The sequence below is a fragment of the Homarus americanus genome, unplaced genomic scaffold (assembly GCF_018991925.1).
Source record: "Homarus americanus isolate GMGI-L3 unplaced genomic scaffold, GMGI_Hamer_2.0 scaffold33468, whole genome shotgun sequence".
Classification (NCBI taxonomy): Eukaryota; Metazoa; Arthropoda; class Malacostraca; order Decapoda; family Nephropidae; genus Homarus; species Homarus americanus.
The window spans coordinates 1586447-1603846 of record NW_024714177.1 but is presented as its reverse complement, the minus strand read 5'-3'; the positions used below and the strand labels follow the sequence as shown (position 1 = coordinate 1603846).

Here is a 17400-nt window from a genome sequence, read left to right as displayed (position 1 = left end):
GCACCCCCCACCCCCCTCAGTTGGCTCCCGTTGCGCTGAAGGTCCAGTGAATCTGTTTACAATGGTCGTCACTAAAAATAAGCCTGGGGAGGTGCGCCGAATTTAGAGGGGAGGGGAGAGGTCGTGCATCCTTCTGTGTGGACCTTTCACTAGATATGAAGGAGATCACCTGAAGATTAGCACCCCAAGTTTATTTCACCTTAAGTTCATTAACAACCTAATCTAATTTAACCCCCTCCTCCCCAGGTAATGTTAGGGTGTTTAATCTTCAGGTGAAATAAGCTAGGGGGGGTTAATCCTCAGGTGACCCGTATAAAGTACTGCACCTCACTGGAAAATGACCTTATTTGGGTTACAGTAAGCAGACGTGATGAACTACTCGCTGGTGTAATGTATCTTGGGGTACAGAGGCAGAATGACTCCAGGGAAATGACATAAATGGAGAAGATTGAGTAAATACCTGCCAAGCGGCCTTCACGTCACGGTTCATAGCTGCCCTTGTGTGTGTGTGTCCTCCATCCCTCTCTCTGTCTACCTTCCTCCCTTCCCTTCTTTCCCCCCTCCCTCTCTTCCTGCTTCTATTTATACGATATTATTCCTCTCTCTCCCTCCCTCCACCTTCCTTCACACACACACTTCATCACCTTACCTTGAGCAAATAGTTAAACGCTCAATTACCCTCTCTTCCCCTCCCCTCTCTTCCTCCTCCCCTACCTACTCCCCTCCCCTACCTACTCCCCTCCCCTACCTACTCCCCTTCCCTCTCTTCCTCCTCAACCTACTGAGGGTCCTACGCCCACACGCCCACGGGATAATCAGAGTTCCGTGTTGGTCTGAGCAGAGATTAATTGTAAAGGAGAGGGTGAGGTGTTCTACATACGGTATGAGACAGGGGTATCCATCACGCCCTCCTGCCAGTGTCAACACAACACACACACACACACACACACACACACACACACACACACACACACACACACACACATATATTCACTTGTCTTGCTGTTTCACCTTTTCTAAATTGGCTGTTGACCTTATCTTCTCTGGCCAAAGTGATAGTCATTTTGTTTTCACACACAAACCAGGAAGTCAAAACCCGTAATAAGTCGTGTTGCAGGATGACCTCAGCTGACCTCTGTAACGCCTGACCTTGACCCGGGATTAAGCTGACCTCACTCGTGCTGCGTATAGCTTCGTGTTTGCAATTTTTGGCCGCAGATTACAGGCTTGTGCGTTGATTGGCCGCCGGTGCAAGCCTACCTAACTTACCTACCGTGCAGGCCTCGAGGTGATTGGTGGGGATAGCGTGCGCCTCGACCCAACCTGACCTGATTTGCTCGTTGCTGTAATTAGTTGATGGTGATGATAGGAACAAGGATAATTAACTTATAATAATTAATTGTTGTTTTTGTTATTAATTATTATTAGTATTGTTATTGCTACTACTACTACTGTTCTTATTATCATCATATCCACAAAATCGGTTATTTCTATCAACCAAGAAAATAGATTATAAATACACATAAGAAAATTAGTGTGTAGAAGTTAATAGTTTTAACCCGTTCTTTATGGCCACATTATTTTGCTAAGCTCTGAACATTTTCCACAGTTTAAGGATCCAGTGAATATTTACCTGCAGGTTAGAGGCTATTACCTGTACCTGTTAATTATCTTCTTTTTTTTTTACTTTTATCTCTCTCTCTCTCTCTCTCTCTCTCTCTCTCTCTCTCTCTCTCTCTAATGGCGTGAGTGAGATGAGTGGATTTGTGTTCTTGTTAAGTGGATTTGTGTTCTTAAAGAGTTAGTTTATGAGTGTTAATTTGTGTTCTAAGAGTTGCTTTGTGGTCGTGATTTGTCTTTACTGTAACTCTTTGTGGTTCAGTGCTGTGTTGCTGAAAGGAGGAGCCTCATCGTCTATGTATGTTTGCATTTGTGTTGTCGTAGGTGTTGATAGTGACAGTCATTTGTTTTACATTGTGTTGCTCCTGGTAAAAAAAATACATTGGTTTTGTATTTGGTGTTTTGTGTTGCCGTTTATTGTGTTTGGTCAGGCCACTTCCATAATAGCATCCCGGTATGTTTGTTTATGCAAGAGTTAGCTGATCAGTTTATGGCCAACCGTCACGTGGCTTCCAAAAACAGCGGACCGATTGTTGCTGTGTCTTGGTAACTGACCCTTGTAATCTCTCTCTCACTCATTTGTTTTACTCTCAATATCGGCTTGTAATTCCACGGAGGAAGTGAAAGTATGGGAAGAATGAGGGAAAATGGATGTTGAGATGCATGGTAGAGAGAGGGAGGGGTGGTGTCCTATGTCCGTGTCAGTTACAAGAGAACCTCGATGCCAGACTTATTACTTCCCGACAGCTGTGATTGACACCATGGATGACGTAAATGGCTAAAGAAAAGTCAGTGTCAATTATATTTTCATTAATAAACCCTTAAAAAAAGACTTGAGTGACCCTCGGATAACTCTAAACGTTTCGAGTATCAGCTGAAGGTTCTCAGTTACCGGCTACGCTTGTGGAGGTTCAGAGATTGTGGTGGAACGTCAAAATAAATAATCCCTGCAGCCGACACGACCCAGGCATAAATCTCACCTTCCCCCCTTCTGCCGAGTGACGTATAGACGCACGCATTCTTCGAGTTCCACCGTATACACCACGACACGACGTATACAACTAACTCAGGGGGAGGGGGAGGGGGTAGTAAGGTCCACACGCTCATTGTGCCGTGCGGATGATATGACCCCACCCACCCTGCTATGATGGTTAACACTTTATTCTTCCCTCGTAGGAATTTTAGACGGGGCAGCAGTGAGGCAGCGACGACCCAACCATCCTCCAGAGTGTAGTGTTTGGCACTACATGTACGTCTTGAGGGTCGTGTGTGTGTGTGTGTGTGTGTGTGTGTGATGAACTGAGCTGATGGAATGGAAGAGGAGAAGGAGGTTTGTATATTTTCCTCAGCTGTATGTGTGAGGAGTGGGTGAGAGAGGCTCCAGGTGTGTGGGTGAGAGAGGCGCTAGGTGTGTGGGTGAGAGAGGCGCTAGGTGTGTGGGTGTGTGCCTGGAGGAGAATAAATCTACACTGCCTCTTCATAACGACGTCTTGTGCTGCTCCTTGTGTCATGTTGAGTCGCATCACACGGCGAGTCTTGTCTTGTTCCTCAGTGTATCTCCCAACTCTCTCATCTGTGTATTGTTATATTACGTTAGTAGATGCTGGTTAGTTCATTGTTGTCTTGGTGTGAGAGAGGGACCTAGTGGAGTGGTGAGTGTGGGGCGGGGCGGGGCACTGTGAGGGCCAGCAGGAGGCTTGTGGTAAGGTGCGTGCCATGATACTCAGATAGGTGTGGATGACAGGCTGCAAGATAATAACAAATACATAAACCTCCCCAAAACTATGCCGATGTTTAGGTTGTGTGCCAAGGGGTGTGTCTGTCCTTGATGCCGTGTGTTGAAGGAAAGACCAACACTGCCTCCCTCTCGCAACTGACCAATTGTTTTACCGTTTGTTTCAACTCGTTTGGGGAGATAAAATGCAAGGTATCTGGCGGTAAGGATAATATGACTTTAGTACCCACACCCCGGGGGAGGACCACAGGGCGCCCGTGTTATTGTTGACATTGATGACGTATTGGTCGTGCAGGTGACTCAGGATACAACACCTGTAGAAGTACTCAGCGGCGATTGAAGTTGCTATGGAGATGGAGTTAGACGATGATGGAGTGTGTGGCCTGGCTCTCACATGGGGTACGCGGGTGGTGTGGCACTAAGGGGAGGACAACACCTGTCAGTAGCGGTGAATATAAACATGAATGGAGTATTGTGGTGAAGAATGGAGTGTGGGAGGGAGTGTGAGGACTAGGAAGTGTCGTGGTAGGGAGGGAGGGCGGTAGTGGTGGGGGAGGGCGTGGCCACGTTAAGCCGCCGATGGCCCTGTGATGCATAATAAGGGTGCGCGCGTCGCCAGTGGGGGGCGGTCACTGGACAGGCTGGTGTAGGTGCCCCCCCCCCAAACCCTCCTCCCTGCCAAGAGTTACACAACGAGCTTTTGCCGATAGTTTATTTATATTGTCTCATGAAAATTAAATCTACCCAAAAGAGAAGAGAACGAGTATGTTTATTATTGTTTGTTTGTGTTGATAAGTGTTTATCCTTTTGGTGTGGTTGTAGGTTTATCGGGACACTTAATCTTTACGTCGCGGGACATTTGAATTAAAAAAAAACAAAAAGATCAATTTGTGGGTGGGAGTGATGTGTGTTGGTGTGAGAGACGAGTCTTGGATCGGGGCGGGGAGGGGGCTGGTCTGCTGGGTACGTTGGGGCGGGGCGCTAGTCACCCTTCTCATGTTTCCTGCCCTCCGTGTATGACAATATAAATGTTGTATCGTTACCACAACTCATGACCCACACCTAGGGTCATCTCATGGCCCCCTCCCCTCCCCCTTCCCCCACACCTTCACACTACACGTTTCCTGTGAAGGTTCATGGCCTGGACGGTATATTACGCCTACGTGCCTTTTTTATATACGAGTAGGTCGGCAAGTGGTGTTCAGTCCACCCACTTCCCGCTGGTGCTTGTAAGAGGCGAACAGTTGGCACCTGGGCACCGTATCTTACACAGCGGCGTGGCACCTGGCCCGGCTCTCTCTCCACGCACACACGGTAGGACACTTGTTGCCGTAGCTTCTGTCACACTTGATCACTCGAGAAGCAACACTGTGAGTAAACTAGAAAGTGTTTATACGTACATGGAGTGAAGTATGTCTGGCAGGTCTCGCTGTCCGTCTCCGTGTTGTCCGTCGCCTCGCACCTCCGTACTGCTGCCTCGCTTAATACCTCTTGTCACCTTTCTCTATCGTGGAGGATTTTTTTTATTACGTAATCCGACAGGTGTGTAAATATGTACTTGTCTTAAGTGCAGTGTGTAGTGTAATATAATTGTTTTGGGTAATTGTGAGAGAGATGTGTGATAATCTCGAGTTGTCGGAGATGTTATAAGGATGAAGTGTGGCGGTCCTTCTCACCAACGCAGATAGATAGATAGTGTGTTTATTGACCAAAGCAGCACAGAATAATACATTAAAGAATTTCATTACAGTACTTGCCAGCTCCCACACTCGCTTGAGTCTGGGAAAGTTAACAACCTAACACGAGGTAACACACTTCACTATACAGTAGATAAACTTGAGAATTGGGTTATTTGGGTCGTTGTGTGTTTGTTGACGAGAAGATGGTGGTGGTTGTTGTAGTGAGGGGGGATGGTTGTGGTGAGGGGCGTGTTGGTGGTTGTGGTGCGGAAGATGGTGATGGTTGGTGGGGCATGTCACTAAGGGGATGATGTAGGCGGGGTGATACTGTAATCATCCAATTGAGAGAGAAAAAAGTCAAGTCAACGGCCCGCAACACCATATTGGTCGGGTCCTTAAATTACCAGTTACTACCTGAGGGAGACTTACGTATATCAGTCGAGTCAGGTTGAGTACCCACGATGATACACTGTGTCGTAACTCGTTAATGATAGGCTATAACACTGATGGACGAGGTTATATAAGTTTTTCCCTGCCCGGATTCTTGTCACAGGCATAATAAGAAAAGTATCCTAGTCTGTTGTGATCTGCAGTGAATATAATATGTTTTGACCAGGATAGTGAGCGTATTCCACCATCACACCCATGTAAATACTACAGTACCTGTATAGTGACTAGGATAAGCTATCTTTAATGAGTATGTTGTGTTTGGGTTGATAATTTCCCACGTGATAACTATTTTATCATGTAAGACGCTAGAACTGATACGTTGCGACACGCGTCTTTAATAAACAGTACACTCTTTCCTCTTGAACTATTTATAAAAAGTTGGATTAAACTGTGATAAGTAAATGAATCTCGCACCATGACGCTGAACTACAGTATGTGTAAAACTTGCTTACAGTGTAGATAAGATAGGTAATAAAATGTTTCTCAAATTCACGTGTATAATTTTGTGAATAGATTTCGTTTTGGAAAGTAAGTTAAGTTTCGGTGATTCCCGAGTTTGTACGTAGCAATGATAAGGCTCTCGTTTTGCCGTAAGTTATTTGAGTACCGAAAGATTAAATTCGGGTACATGTAAAAGCCACAATATCGGAAATTTTTTCATCTACTGTACATTTACGCGCCAAAGATTCCCTCAGAGAAGTGCGCTCAACCTTTCTTTACTGGGTGGACCACTGTGTAAGTTTGTTAGTTGAAGAGGAGTTCCTACCATTTGGCGAGGTAGATACTGATATGAACTGAGAGAGTCGTGCCTCTGATTAACAGTACAGTGATTTACAGGACCCATACAATGATGCACGATTCATATTCCTTCTTTGTTACCTAAGGGAGGAGGGGAGGCGATTGGTGGGAGTATGCAGCCCGGAGTTAGGGAGGAGCCTTAGTAGTACACCTAATTTGTAAGGAGGTGGAGGGAGGGTTAACGTGGGTCGTATTTCTTGGTTTAGCTTGAATATTTTACAATTGTGTGCATATTGGATATTAGTTTATTTAAAGAGATGCATCAGTGTGTCCGCTGTTTGGTTGCTATTGAGATCTCTGGCTTCAAATTTCGAGCTGGGAACAGATCGGCACTAGGAGTGACGGTTGAGCTGTGACCGCCCGTTACTGTGGACCGAGGGCGAGCCGCTGGATATATCGCGCCGAACGTTGGTTGGTCTTAAGACGGTAATGAAGTATATTATTGTCGTGATTGACTGATGAGCGAATTATTCTATCTCTAGTTGCAGGTTGAGGGTGACGTTAGAGGATAAGATACCTCTATACAAGGCTTCCTAGAGCCGTAAATGTTGTCTGGGTTGGTCGGTATGGGCGGGTGATGTAGGGGTCGCCAGCCTCTGGATATCAACTTCATTTACCGCTCCTCTTTACATAATCCTGTACTCCATTCTGATCCATTCGATGAGAGTTTTCACGTTTTGTTATTACAAGAATTTTATGGGACTAGTTTGCCGGTGCGGCCATGATTTATAGCGCAGTATATTTATTGGGGGATTTATTACATAAGGAGTTTACCCGTGTGCCGCGCAGTGAGGCAACTAGGGTGTGTCATTACTGGTTGGGCTCTCCTTAACTACACTGAACAAGTTATACAGAATAACATGCCCTTTGAACACACTTGCTATGAAGGATTAATGGCATTGTGTTTTGTACTTACTATTGGTTAGAAAGAAGACTAATTGATTTTGTACTATTTTCATTTGGGGAGACTTGTGTGGCAGGCATGATTCAACCCCCTCCCTACCTCACCATCAGTGGAGGGGTAGCAGACTGCTGAGTTCACTTAATGATACTAACATAAACACGTCGGTCATAAATCATAAGGGAGGTCACCAGGTCATGTAACGTGTTGGTTATGGCCAACCCAGGTGAGGAGGCTCGGCTCCCCTGCCCGACCTCTGGCAGCATGGATGTTCCAACACTACTTTCCTCCTGTGAGGCTTTTGGTGTACATAAATATTTATATACTGTATATATACTCAGTAAAAAATAATGATGCAATATTTGAGTGTGCGCCATAGTATGATTTAGATTTCAGTTAAAAATAAAAGCTCTGGAAATGGTAAATAGTACAGCAGCTGGAATAAAAAAAAATGGGGAGTAGAGATACAGTATATTAAAACCCCACATCCAAGGGTCAGAGGGGGAGGGGATGCATGGGGCGTACAATGATTTATCCGACGTCAGCCACAATACATCATGCCATATTCTTGTATGTACTGTAGCTTATACAAAATGGGAGAAGGGGGGAGACTTATCTATCGTAACCTTCAAAGGTTAATGTCCCATAAAAAGTAAATAGGATACAGTTATACAGTATGTTACAGTATTCTACTTACTAAAGCTGCTGTGTTATATTTATATACTGCAATGGTATTGTCAGATATTGATATTAATTTATTCGAATTGTTTATATAATGCAATTGTCAGATGTTAATATATTAAATTATTCTAACTGTTTATTCAATTTTTATACAGTTAGTATACTGTAATTGCTTTTCCTGTTTTTGCTGTCTCATGTAAGAGTATCAGTGATGCTGTTGCTAGACTGTTGAGTTTCATAGAGATTTCCTTTTACAGCAGCACATGAGCAGCAGCCGGAGTACGAGCAGCAGTCAACTGAAGAGATCGCAGCACACGTCGCACTCTCACTCATCCACAAACTTAAGCGAAGTCAAGTCTTCTAGTAACACAAGTGAACACAAGTCCTCGAGCATCAACAAATCGAACCTCTCAGAGCTCAAGTCGTCTATGTCTGAAGTCAAGTCCAACATCAGTGAAATGACATCAGTAAGTTACCTGTCTCAGGTCTCAAAATTAGTTAGCAGGGGGAAAAAAGATAAATTATCCACTGTGTCTGTTCCTCTATGATTGTGTGTTGCCATATTTCATTGTCTTGTTTCTTCCTTCATGTCTGCACAAATAAAATTACCATTCTTTATATATATATATATATATATATATATATATATATATATATATATATATATATATATATATATATATATATATATATATATATATATATATATATATACTGCATATATTGAAAGTGGCCTAGTTACATATTAAGGAGAGGTTTTCATAGTTGTACAGTACAGTACAGTATTTTTTACCACTGCTTACATGAACCGGCTTATTACTAATGTGTAGAGAATATCAAACAGTGTAAATAAATTATTTGATGTAAATAATTGTCATTATAAACTGCTTTCATGGGGCATTGATTAATTAGTTCTTTTTTCTCAACAGCAAAGCAACTATAACCGATCCATGTCCCTTGCCAGCAACGCAGCCATGCAGCAGAACGCATCTGCCGCCAGTCTTCAGGCAGGCTTTAACAAACGCAAGGCTTCAGGTTTTAACATGGGCTCTATGGATGCCCTTAATGATGCCCTCCAGATGGGGTCAACAGAGCAGCTGGCACTCCCTGGCGTGGAGGATGACTTTGATCTACAGAACCTCTCGGTTCAACCGGATCAGCTCAGTTCTTCACCCCTCACCTCAGGTTCAACCAATGGCAATAATCCCAAAGAGTTAAAGTTTGAACAAAAGAAAGTGACGTCTTCCTCAAAAACAAAGGTGAGACCCCAACTAATGTGTGAAGTTAAGCATTTTTACAATCGTTGATCTTTAAAGTACTGTACAATATACATATCGTACAAGTATGCATTATATTCTGTAAGGTAATGTATGGGAGTACTGAAAATATGTTTCGTCTCCTTTTACACAAAGTTGGGATAATTAGACTTGTTCAAAGTTATTTTTTTCTCTTAGTGTATAGAACTGTGCTCTTAATTTACTTGATCTCCGAAGCACATATTCCACTGCATTTAAGCGGGAATGAAATATAACTTTTGGATAAGGTATTAATAACGAGTACCTGTGTTTTATACCGTTTAATGATATATTTTATTAAGTGTTATTATTGAGAACACAAATTAGAAAAGAAAGGTTATAGGAGTACAGTGCAGTATTCCTTATGATATGATATTCATGTGATAATTTTGAACTATAGTAATTAAGTTCAATTTATGGTTTTTGCAGGTTGTGACCGATAAGAACAGCTATGAATCTGCTTCGGGCCAGTCATCAGAATCTAGAAAACTGCAGGCAGGCGACGTATCCTATGCAGAATTGTCCAAAAAGGCTGCAACCAAAGCGAAGATAGAGGTCGACGGTATTACAGCAGAGAAGGCCGCAGCTATCTCACAGGTAAGTCTATTGTCTTCACCGTCTGTAGGAAGTTATGTAACTGAAGAAGGTTTCTGGATAACTTTTCTGTAAATATATGATGATGTTCATAGTTGCATTTTCCTCACTGTAATTCTACTCTTTTTTATTATTCTCCTTTACCTAGTCCAGTCTCTATCAACACTTTTGTCCTTGTTTCGCTTCAAGTCAACTTAGAATTTCACGGATCCTTTTGAGTGGGTTTCAGGGAGTAACCACTGTAATGGCCTCGTTACTGTCTTTTCAGTATCCATCCCCATTTTTTCTCCGCTGTAATTTGTGTGAAAACTTTGTATGGTACTGTATAATTACCTTAAAAATCCTTCATACTGTATATCTTTACTGAATAGGTTTCCAAGATGTTTGAAGCATCGTGCTGTGTTTTACTCAGAATTATTCAATAATATGATTCCTTTTCAATTTATGAATTTATTATTAGTATTTTGATTAACCAACTCGGCTACACTAGTATTCACTCATATTACTTGGCTGTGTATATTTTGTGCTCCTCGGACATTTAAATCGGCAACAGGACTTAAGTCGGCTTCCTCATAACTGTTACCCCCCATGCAAGTGCTTCCTCAGTGCCATACTGTCCTCCAGATTTTACTTCAACAACATCATCCATTGCTCTGTCTTCATTATCTTCCTCACTACAGTATATCCAGTATCCTTCTTCAGTTATCAGATCTTAGAAAATTTGTTTAAGTTAGAGTCAGTTGTTCCAGAGTTGGTTTGCTGAACAAGGTAAGGCATTATAAAGACCCAAGTGATTTATAAATTATGATTAGGATATGACTTTTGAAAGTTATTGGTAGTTTATGCAATGTTGTATTATTATAAATGACATAAGAATGGTGATGCAGTGTATAGATGACAGTCAACAGAAATGTGGATTCAACACCATACAGCACACAAACACGGTTCTGTACTGAAGGTTCCACTCCTCTTGCAACTCAACCTCACTTTCCCTAAAGACTCGCAAATTTTACTATCTGCCGTTTAAGAAACATTCTGTCTCATGTTCTTGTCTGATATTAATATATTACAGTTAAATTGATATTTGAGCATATATTGCTTCTCTTGTCCCAATTTGTAATATTTCACTATTGTATTTATTTATTTTTTTTTAGACCCAGTATTCTCTTTTATTTGCGTTCGCTTTCACATTGATAAAATGTATGTAGGGAGGATGTTAAAAGACTCTAATTTTTTTATGTATCGGGGCCAACGTTATTATGTGCGTGTGACGTATCTACTCTCGATGAAAGAGGAAGAAGGAAATTACAAGTAAAAAGAAATAATGTGGTCAAGAGCAGATAAATGGTTAAATAAGATCCAAAGATAAAAGAAATGCAAAAGTTAGGAGATATGGAAATAGAGGTGCAAGATGGAGTTGACCAGAGTTTGATAAGGTGGTTTAGATATATTGGATTGAATGGAAGTGTTGTAGTGTACAGCTTTGCCCCAACTTCGGTGTCATCCATTACCTTTGCCAGAAGTACAGTACCTCTAGAGAGATATTGAGGAATCGAGGACAAGATGCTACTTTGCCAAACTCCTATACAGTACTGTATTATCAGGCCAAACAATAAGCGTCCTCTTTATTTGTACTGCATTTAGTTTCTACTTCTGTCATACAGTACCTAAATAATCTCATGCTCTCCCATAGTCACCATCATCACACAGTATCAATAACTACAATGAAATTCGTATAAATAGAGAAGACTTGATTAATCTCACTTATGATTATTTCATTTCTCCTCTTGATAGTACAGTACAGTTAGCAGAATACCTTTCAGAATTATACTCCTGTGGTTCAACAAACTCAGTAATTCCTACATTCAGCACAGTCTACTTGTTTATGTAGTGATATAATGAATGTTTTCTGCTAGTTTTATCATTGTATTTACTGTCTGATGATCTGTTTTGAATCTCACACCCAGGTAGGATCTGGTGTTTATAATTGGGGTAACTTATCATCTGCTTACGAGAATAAATTCACTGCATTATTGTTATTGTGTATGTTCGACCAGGGACTCCCACTTCACTCATTGTTGTCCTCCGTAATAATCAGTTGGTTCATGTTTGCAAATTTGTTGAGGCATTCACGGCTTGGCCATAACATGAGCATATGCAAATTTACTCCTGGCTCCTCTTGCTCCAGTCCAATCTATTCACAATTTTATGTTGAAATCCTTCTTGATCAATAACACATTGCTCTTGCCAGCTGCACTAATGGCCTCCTACACCTGGGAGTAGGACTGATCTGTGATATCTTCATTTACATCATTAGTTGGAATGGTCATCTAAATAATTATCATTATTCCCGTTGCTCAGGACAAGTGCCATGCCCATATCATTATTCCCTTTGCTCAGGACAAGTGCCATGCCCAATCATTGCCTTTATGCAGTATTCCATTGTTATTTCCTTTATTCTGGTCTTACCCCTTCTTGCCCAGGGTTTCTTAGGCCCAAACACCTTTTTGTCTTGAAATTGAATACTATACAGTACAGTTAGTTTTCTAAGTGTGAAAAACTGTTTCCCCAAATCCTTTAGGTAATGGGTTAATTGAGTTTGAATCCAACAAAATATACAAGATAGTGATTAATGTAGATGACTGAACATGAAAAAAAAATCAATCAAATGTAGGCAAGTTATAATCAGATTGGTTTTTTGTGAAAGTTTATATTTATTCTGCCCCTGATAGCTAACTGGAGAATGTTGGAATGAGGCATCTGTTTGTGGCCTAGTTAATTCTATTTTGGTTGAAGTAACTTCATGCTGCTCTTGTGTTTGCATAGTGCTTGTTAGTGTACAAAACATATAGAAAGGACTCGCTAGTACCTGTACATATAATAGTATCCATATAGACTAGAGTGAGTGTAGGTGCACCATGAGCGGGAACAGTTCCCCTCACCTTTGGGCCGCTCAAGGACCATCACATTTTGTACCCTCCTACTTGGGTACGTGCCTGATGTGCGTTGGTGTTTCCCTCGGGATGCCTAGAATTATTTATATTGATTTAAGCTTTGTATATTTCCAACACAGAAGCGCTGAAATTCGGTACTCTTCCTTGCCATATCGGTTCTCTTCCTCCAAATTTGCCTTTTGGGGTTTTATCTTAACACAAATGTCTCGACAGTTTATAGCCTTCTCTTAGCTGTCTTCTGCCACACTTGTATTATGATGTTAACCTCACAATTATGTCATTGAAAATTTTACCTTTACAGTAAAAATGACAGAAACAAAAATCATACTTAAATTTAGTGTTTATTGTGCTTTTCAAAATTCAAGATCAATATTTTTGCCTTTGCACGATCTGTAGACCTTAAGCTATCACACCAGATTCATAGTCATTGATATAATTGTTGTTTGCATTAATAGGTGTTCACTTATTATATTTAACATTTTATCAGTTGCAATTCATTAATCCATTACCTAATACAGTCCGTTTTATATTTACAATTTAAGTAATTTTGATCTGCAAGTGAGTTACATTGTCTACCCCGTCCAAGTTAGCCATACTTTATATACATACCTGATCTTAAACACCTTTTTCACTCTGGGTCTTAGAATGTAACCACTGGGACGATTTTATTAACACATACTCGAGAATTTTACTTGCTGTTTGCACTACATTATAACTGAAGTACAGCAGTTGCCCTGTGCTGCACTTGAGAAATAATCACAGATGGGTAGAGGGTTGCCTTAACAAGCATGTTTAAGCAGGGTATTAGAAGTAGGAACAGAAAGACACACAAATAAGGAAAGCAATATAAGACAAATTGGGGAAATATGCCATTTCAAAAAGTCATATCAAACAAAGGATTGTTTTTATTATAAGAGTCAAACGCTACACAAAAATTAACCACGATAAAGGCTGCATAAATAGTGATATGCAGAACTGTATACCTCAAGATTAGTCTTCGGATTAACAGAAATACATGGACATCCTAAATATTGTTAATGTATGGAAGGTCATTTAGAATCACAATGCAGCTCAGATGACGTTAACAAGTGTGCGAAGTCTCTATTTATCTTGCACGCCTTTGTGACTTGGAGGAGGATTTAAATTTCATGTGTGGAGTTTTTATCTCTGCAGTATCAAGTTACCAAAAGGATGTCTCTCTCAACTGAAACTAAATATCTGGCCTGTTTTGTTTGCCACACTTGACCCTTTTAAAGACTTTCTGAATTTTGTTTTGTGCTTATGGCTTTGTTTACATACGAATAAATTGAGAAATATTAATATATGTACTGTACTGTATCTACTGTTAATGTACTGTACTTAAAGACATCTGCTTAGTTAATACAGTATATAGAACAGATTTACTGCATCACCATCACCGTTCTCTCTTATATAAACACACATCTTTTGTCATAAATAACTGAACGAGGCTTTCCTGTGTAGCTATTATTTCTTACGTGGCACCACGCCCTATGGTTGCACTACGTAGATAGATTAGTCCCCCTTGATTATATTTTTTTCTCCGTTGAAACTTGAGTGTGGGAGGTACTCTGATATTCACATGATAACCCCTGGACATTTCTTCACTGTCACTTTGTTATACATACCGGACCGCTAATTTAATGCGACTCGGGAGGAGGTGAAAGGGAAAACATTTTAGCTGATAGATTGATGATCCAATTAGCGAGTGAGAGGATAATGAAGACGTTGCAGAGTGGATGGAGTAAGTGAATAGTTTTTAGGTCTTTGTCATGGAGTGTCTGCAGGATATATTCCATAGTAGTGTTGCTATGAGGTGTGAAGAGCAATATCTTAAATGTGGGCAGTGAATTTTTTACAGTTATAGACCTTTTTCCCTCGATTGTTCCAGAAGCTTCGTGCGTAAAATAACAACACTTTACATCATTTTGGTGTAGAATCGACAGTATATTGTAATATTTGGTTTGGTTCGGACGAAATACAATCTTTTACAGAATTGAAAAAAAATATCAGTCGACCAGTGGATATTTTGCTACTCTTATAAATGTGGGAAACGGTAAATTTAGACTGCTATATTACATGTGCCTGCTTTAGCAAACTTGAAAAATAATATAGTACAATAATTTGTCCGTCGTGCACTTAATTATGTGATAGTTAAACAAGCTAACACATCGTAAAGATGACAATCGTAACGGTATTATTTAAGACTAATTAGCAGATGTTATTTATTAAGGTTCACATTATACTGTCTAGAGACCATTAAAACTGTCTTTAAGGCCCTGTCATTTACCCATCTTAATTTAACACCTGGGTTAAGGTAAAATGACTCAAAATTCTCCTTGACACTTTAACTATTAAAGGCCGATGGGAATAATGTATTCCTTTGGCCACCATAAACATTGACCTCTTGTCATGTGTAGGCGTGCACTTGAGGAGCCGAGCTTTGTAACGCTAGACCTTGATGGGGGTGACAGACTAATCCTAGGCTTTCCATCTTGTCTTAGTCCACACGAAGGCCATGCAATTATTCGCGAACGGGCATACATATATATTTTTATCATATCACAATTACTTGGCTTAAATGGTATGCATATGAATAAATTTGGAGAATAAATTAATATTATTTTTATATTCGAATATTAAAAAAAAAATTAATCCCCTTATGCAGTATATATTTTTTAATTGCGTTCCAAAAGTTAAGTCATGTTCATCAGTGAATCAGTCGTGCATCCGTTTAATTTTTTTTTATTATCAGTTTATCCCGATCTAAACATAGCTGGTGGAAGAATGAAAACTGTGTAAAATTGTAAAGCCTTGGTCAAAGTTGCCGCTTCTATTCACCCCACACCCTTATCAACTGTTGCCGTCCCGTGAGCTCATGATTGCATTCCTTCCACGGATTTGTCCGCTCATGTTTTTCGTCTGTGTAAACATTATCGAGAAATAGAATTAAAACAGAGAGTATAATTGTTATATTTATTTTACTGATATCGACATATTTATTATAATATTAAAAGGGATGGCTGCTATTGCCGGGTTGTGTAAACATTCTTGATGGCGGGAACACGTTACGTTGCCTTGAGCGAAACCTCTCAAATGGCGTTGACTTTAGAGTAAAATTATTACCCTGATAACATCATAAAAAGTTATCTGCGTTAAAAAAAAATGTCCACGCATTCTAATATGGGATGCAAAATAAACAAATTAGCTTTATTTTATGTAACAATCCAATTGGCTTGTGGTTTGATATTCTGTTAGGTGAAGATGGGATGATTTAGAATATTACTTTATTATTGTATACTGTTGTACTTGTAAGCCTTTTACTGTAACTCGATACAGCAGTTAGTGTATTGTCCCAGCCAACTATATACTGTACTAACACTTTTACTATCCAATAACAAAGTTTGAGTTTTTTGAACCCAAGTTGTGGATATTTGGCAACTGACACAAAGGCGAAGACGACTAGCAGATAGCAGTACTGTACCCCCGAGTTGCCAAGTGACAGTGACTTCCCGTAGAGTTTATTGTTGCTATTTTATTTACTTTTGTATACCGGAAAAAAAACGAAACTTTTATGACAGTTGGTCAATTCATCAAATAAATACGTATCATTCATTCTTCCGCTTTAGAACATACTGGTAATTATTTTGGGGAGGTACACAGTGAAGAAAGGGGTTGATGTCTTGCCCTTGGATACACCTGTAACAACGAGACAACGGAAGGCTATAAACCAGGGCGTGGGAGTGTACACGTTAGCGTTGGGTCCAGTCCAGTCGGTGGTGGAGCCAGTGAGGACGAGGTTCCGGTGCTGGAGTGAGGAAGAGGATGGTGGGGGGGCAAGGTCAGGTGGTGTAGGTAGAGGGTTCTATTATTTTTTTTAATAATTTTTTTATATCGTAAAGTGACCTTTTTTCATTGATAGAATTATTGATTTTATTGTTATTATTAATTTTGTTAGGCAAGGCTTGGTACTAATAATGGTTTTTATATTGTTTCTACAATATTTGCAGTCTTTTTGTTGATGATCAGCAACATAAAGTAATTGTTTTGTGTAGGTTTCCACTGCCCTGTGGTGACGGTGATATTTTTAACTGAATAAGTGGGTTGTGTGGAGGTAGACGGGCAAGTGGTGTTTGGTGGCGTGCGCCCTTGTTGCTAGTGAGGTTGACCCACATAGGCTTCTTACCTTGGTGTATTTTGGTCTGGTAAAAAGGATTCTCAAACAAATAGAAGTTCCCATTGAAGCTCTCAACGTGTCATGTCTTTGAATTTTTTTACTAGTAATAACAATATTCTCCACTACCTTCACATTTTCTCATTCAGCTATAAAAAGGAAATACACGTTATTGTTAATAGACATGGAAGTCATGCACTTTTTTCTACAAAGTTACTTCGCTAGCATCGAAGGTAATATTATTATTGAAACGGTAAACAGTTACTTCGCTTGCTTCTAAATTTCTCGTTCGTCATGAACTCGGGTTAAGTAAAGGGTGAAAAAGGTCAAGTACGGGCGTGTGTAGTCGACAAGACCCTGGGGATGGCATTAACCTTCATTTCAGCAAAACTCAGGTACTGAAAACTAAGAGCCGGTGGTCTCGAAAGTGCTACATCACCTGCCCTCAGCCTGTGGCCATTGTGGGTGCTTCAACACTCAGTTAGAAAGAAAAAATATCTT

The 17400-nt window shown here is 40.4% G+C and overlaps 1 protein-coding gene across 14 annotated transcripts in view; it reads left to right on the top strand.

The window, feature by feature from the left end:
- Positions 1–17400, top strand: part of LOC121876480 (NAD(+) hydrolase sarm1-like) — a 218971-nt gene that overhangs the window by 186223 nt on the left and 15348 nt on the right. For 13 of the 14 annotated variants that reach the window (XM_042381606.1, XM_042381586.1, XM_042381616.1 and 10 more), the window contains 3 exons: positions 8122–8331; positions 8794–9123; positions 9589–9756. In XM_042381606.1, coding sequence (XP_042237540.1) covers positions 8122–8331; positions 8794–9123; positions 9589–9756 — 708 coding nt within the window. Of the gene's footprint in view, positions 1–4611; positions 4670–8121; positions 8332–8793; positions 9124–9588; positions 9757–17400 lie in introns of those variants that run through there. The other variant, XM_042381705.1, reaches the window with a different exon arrangement.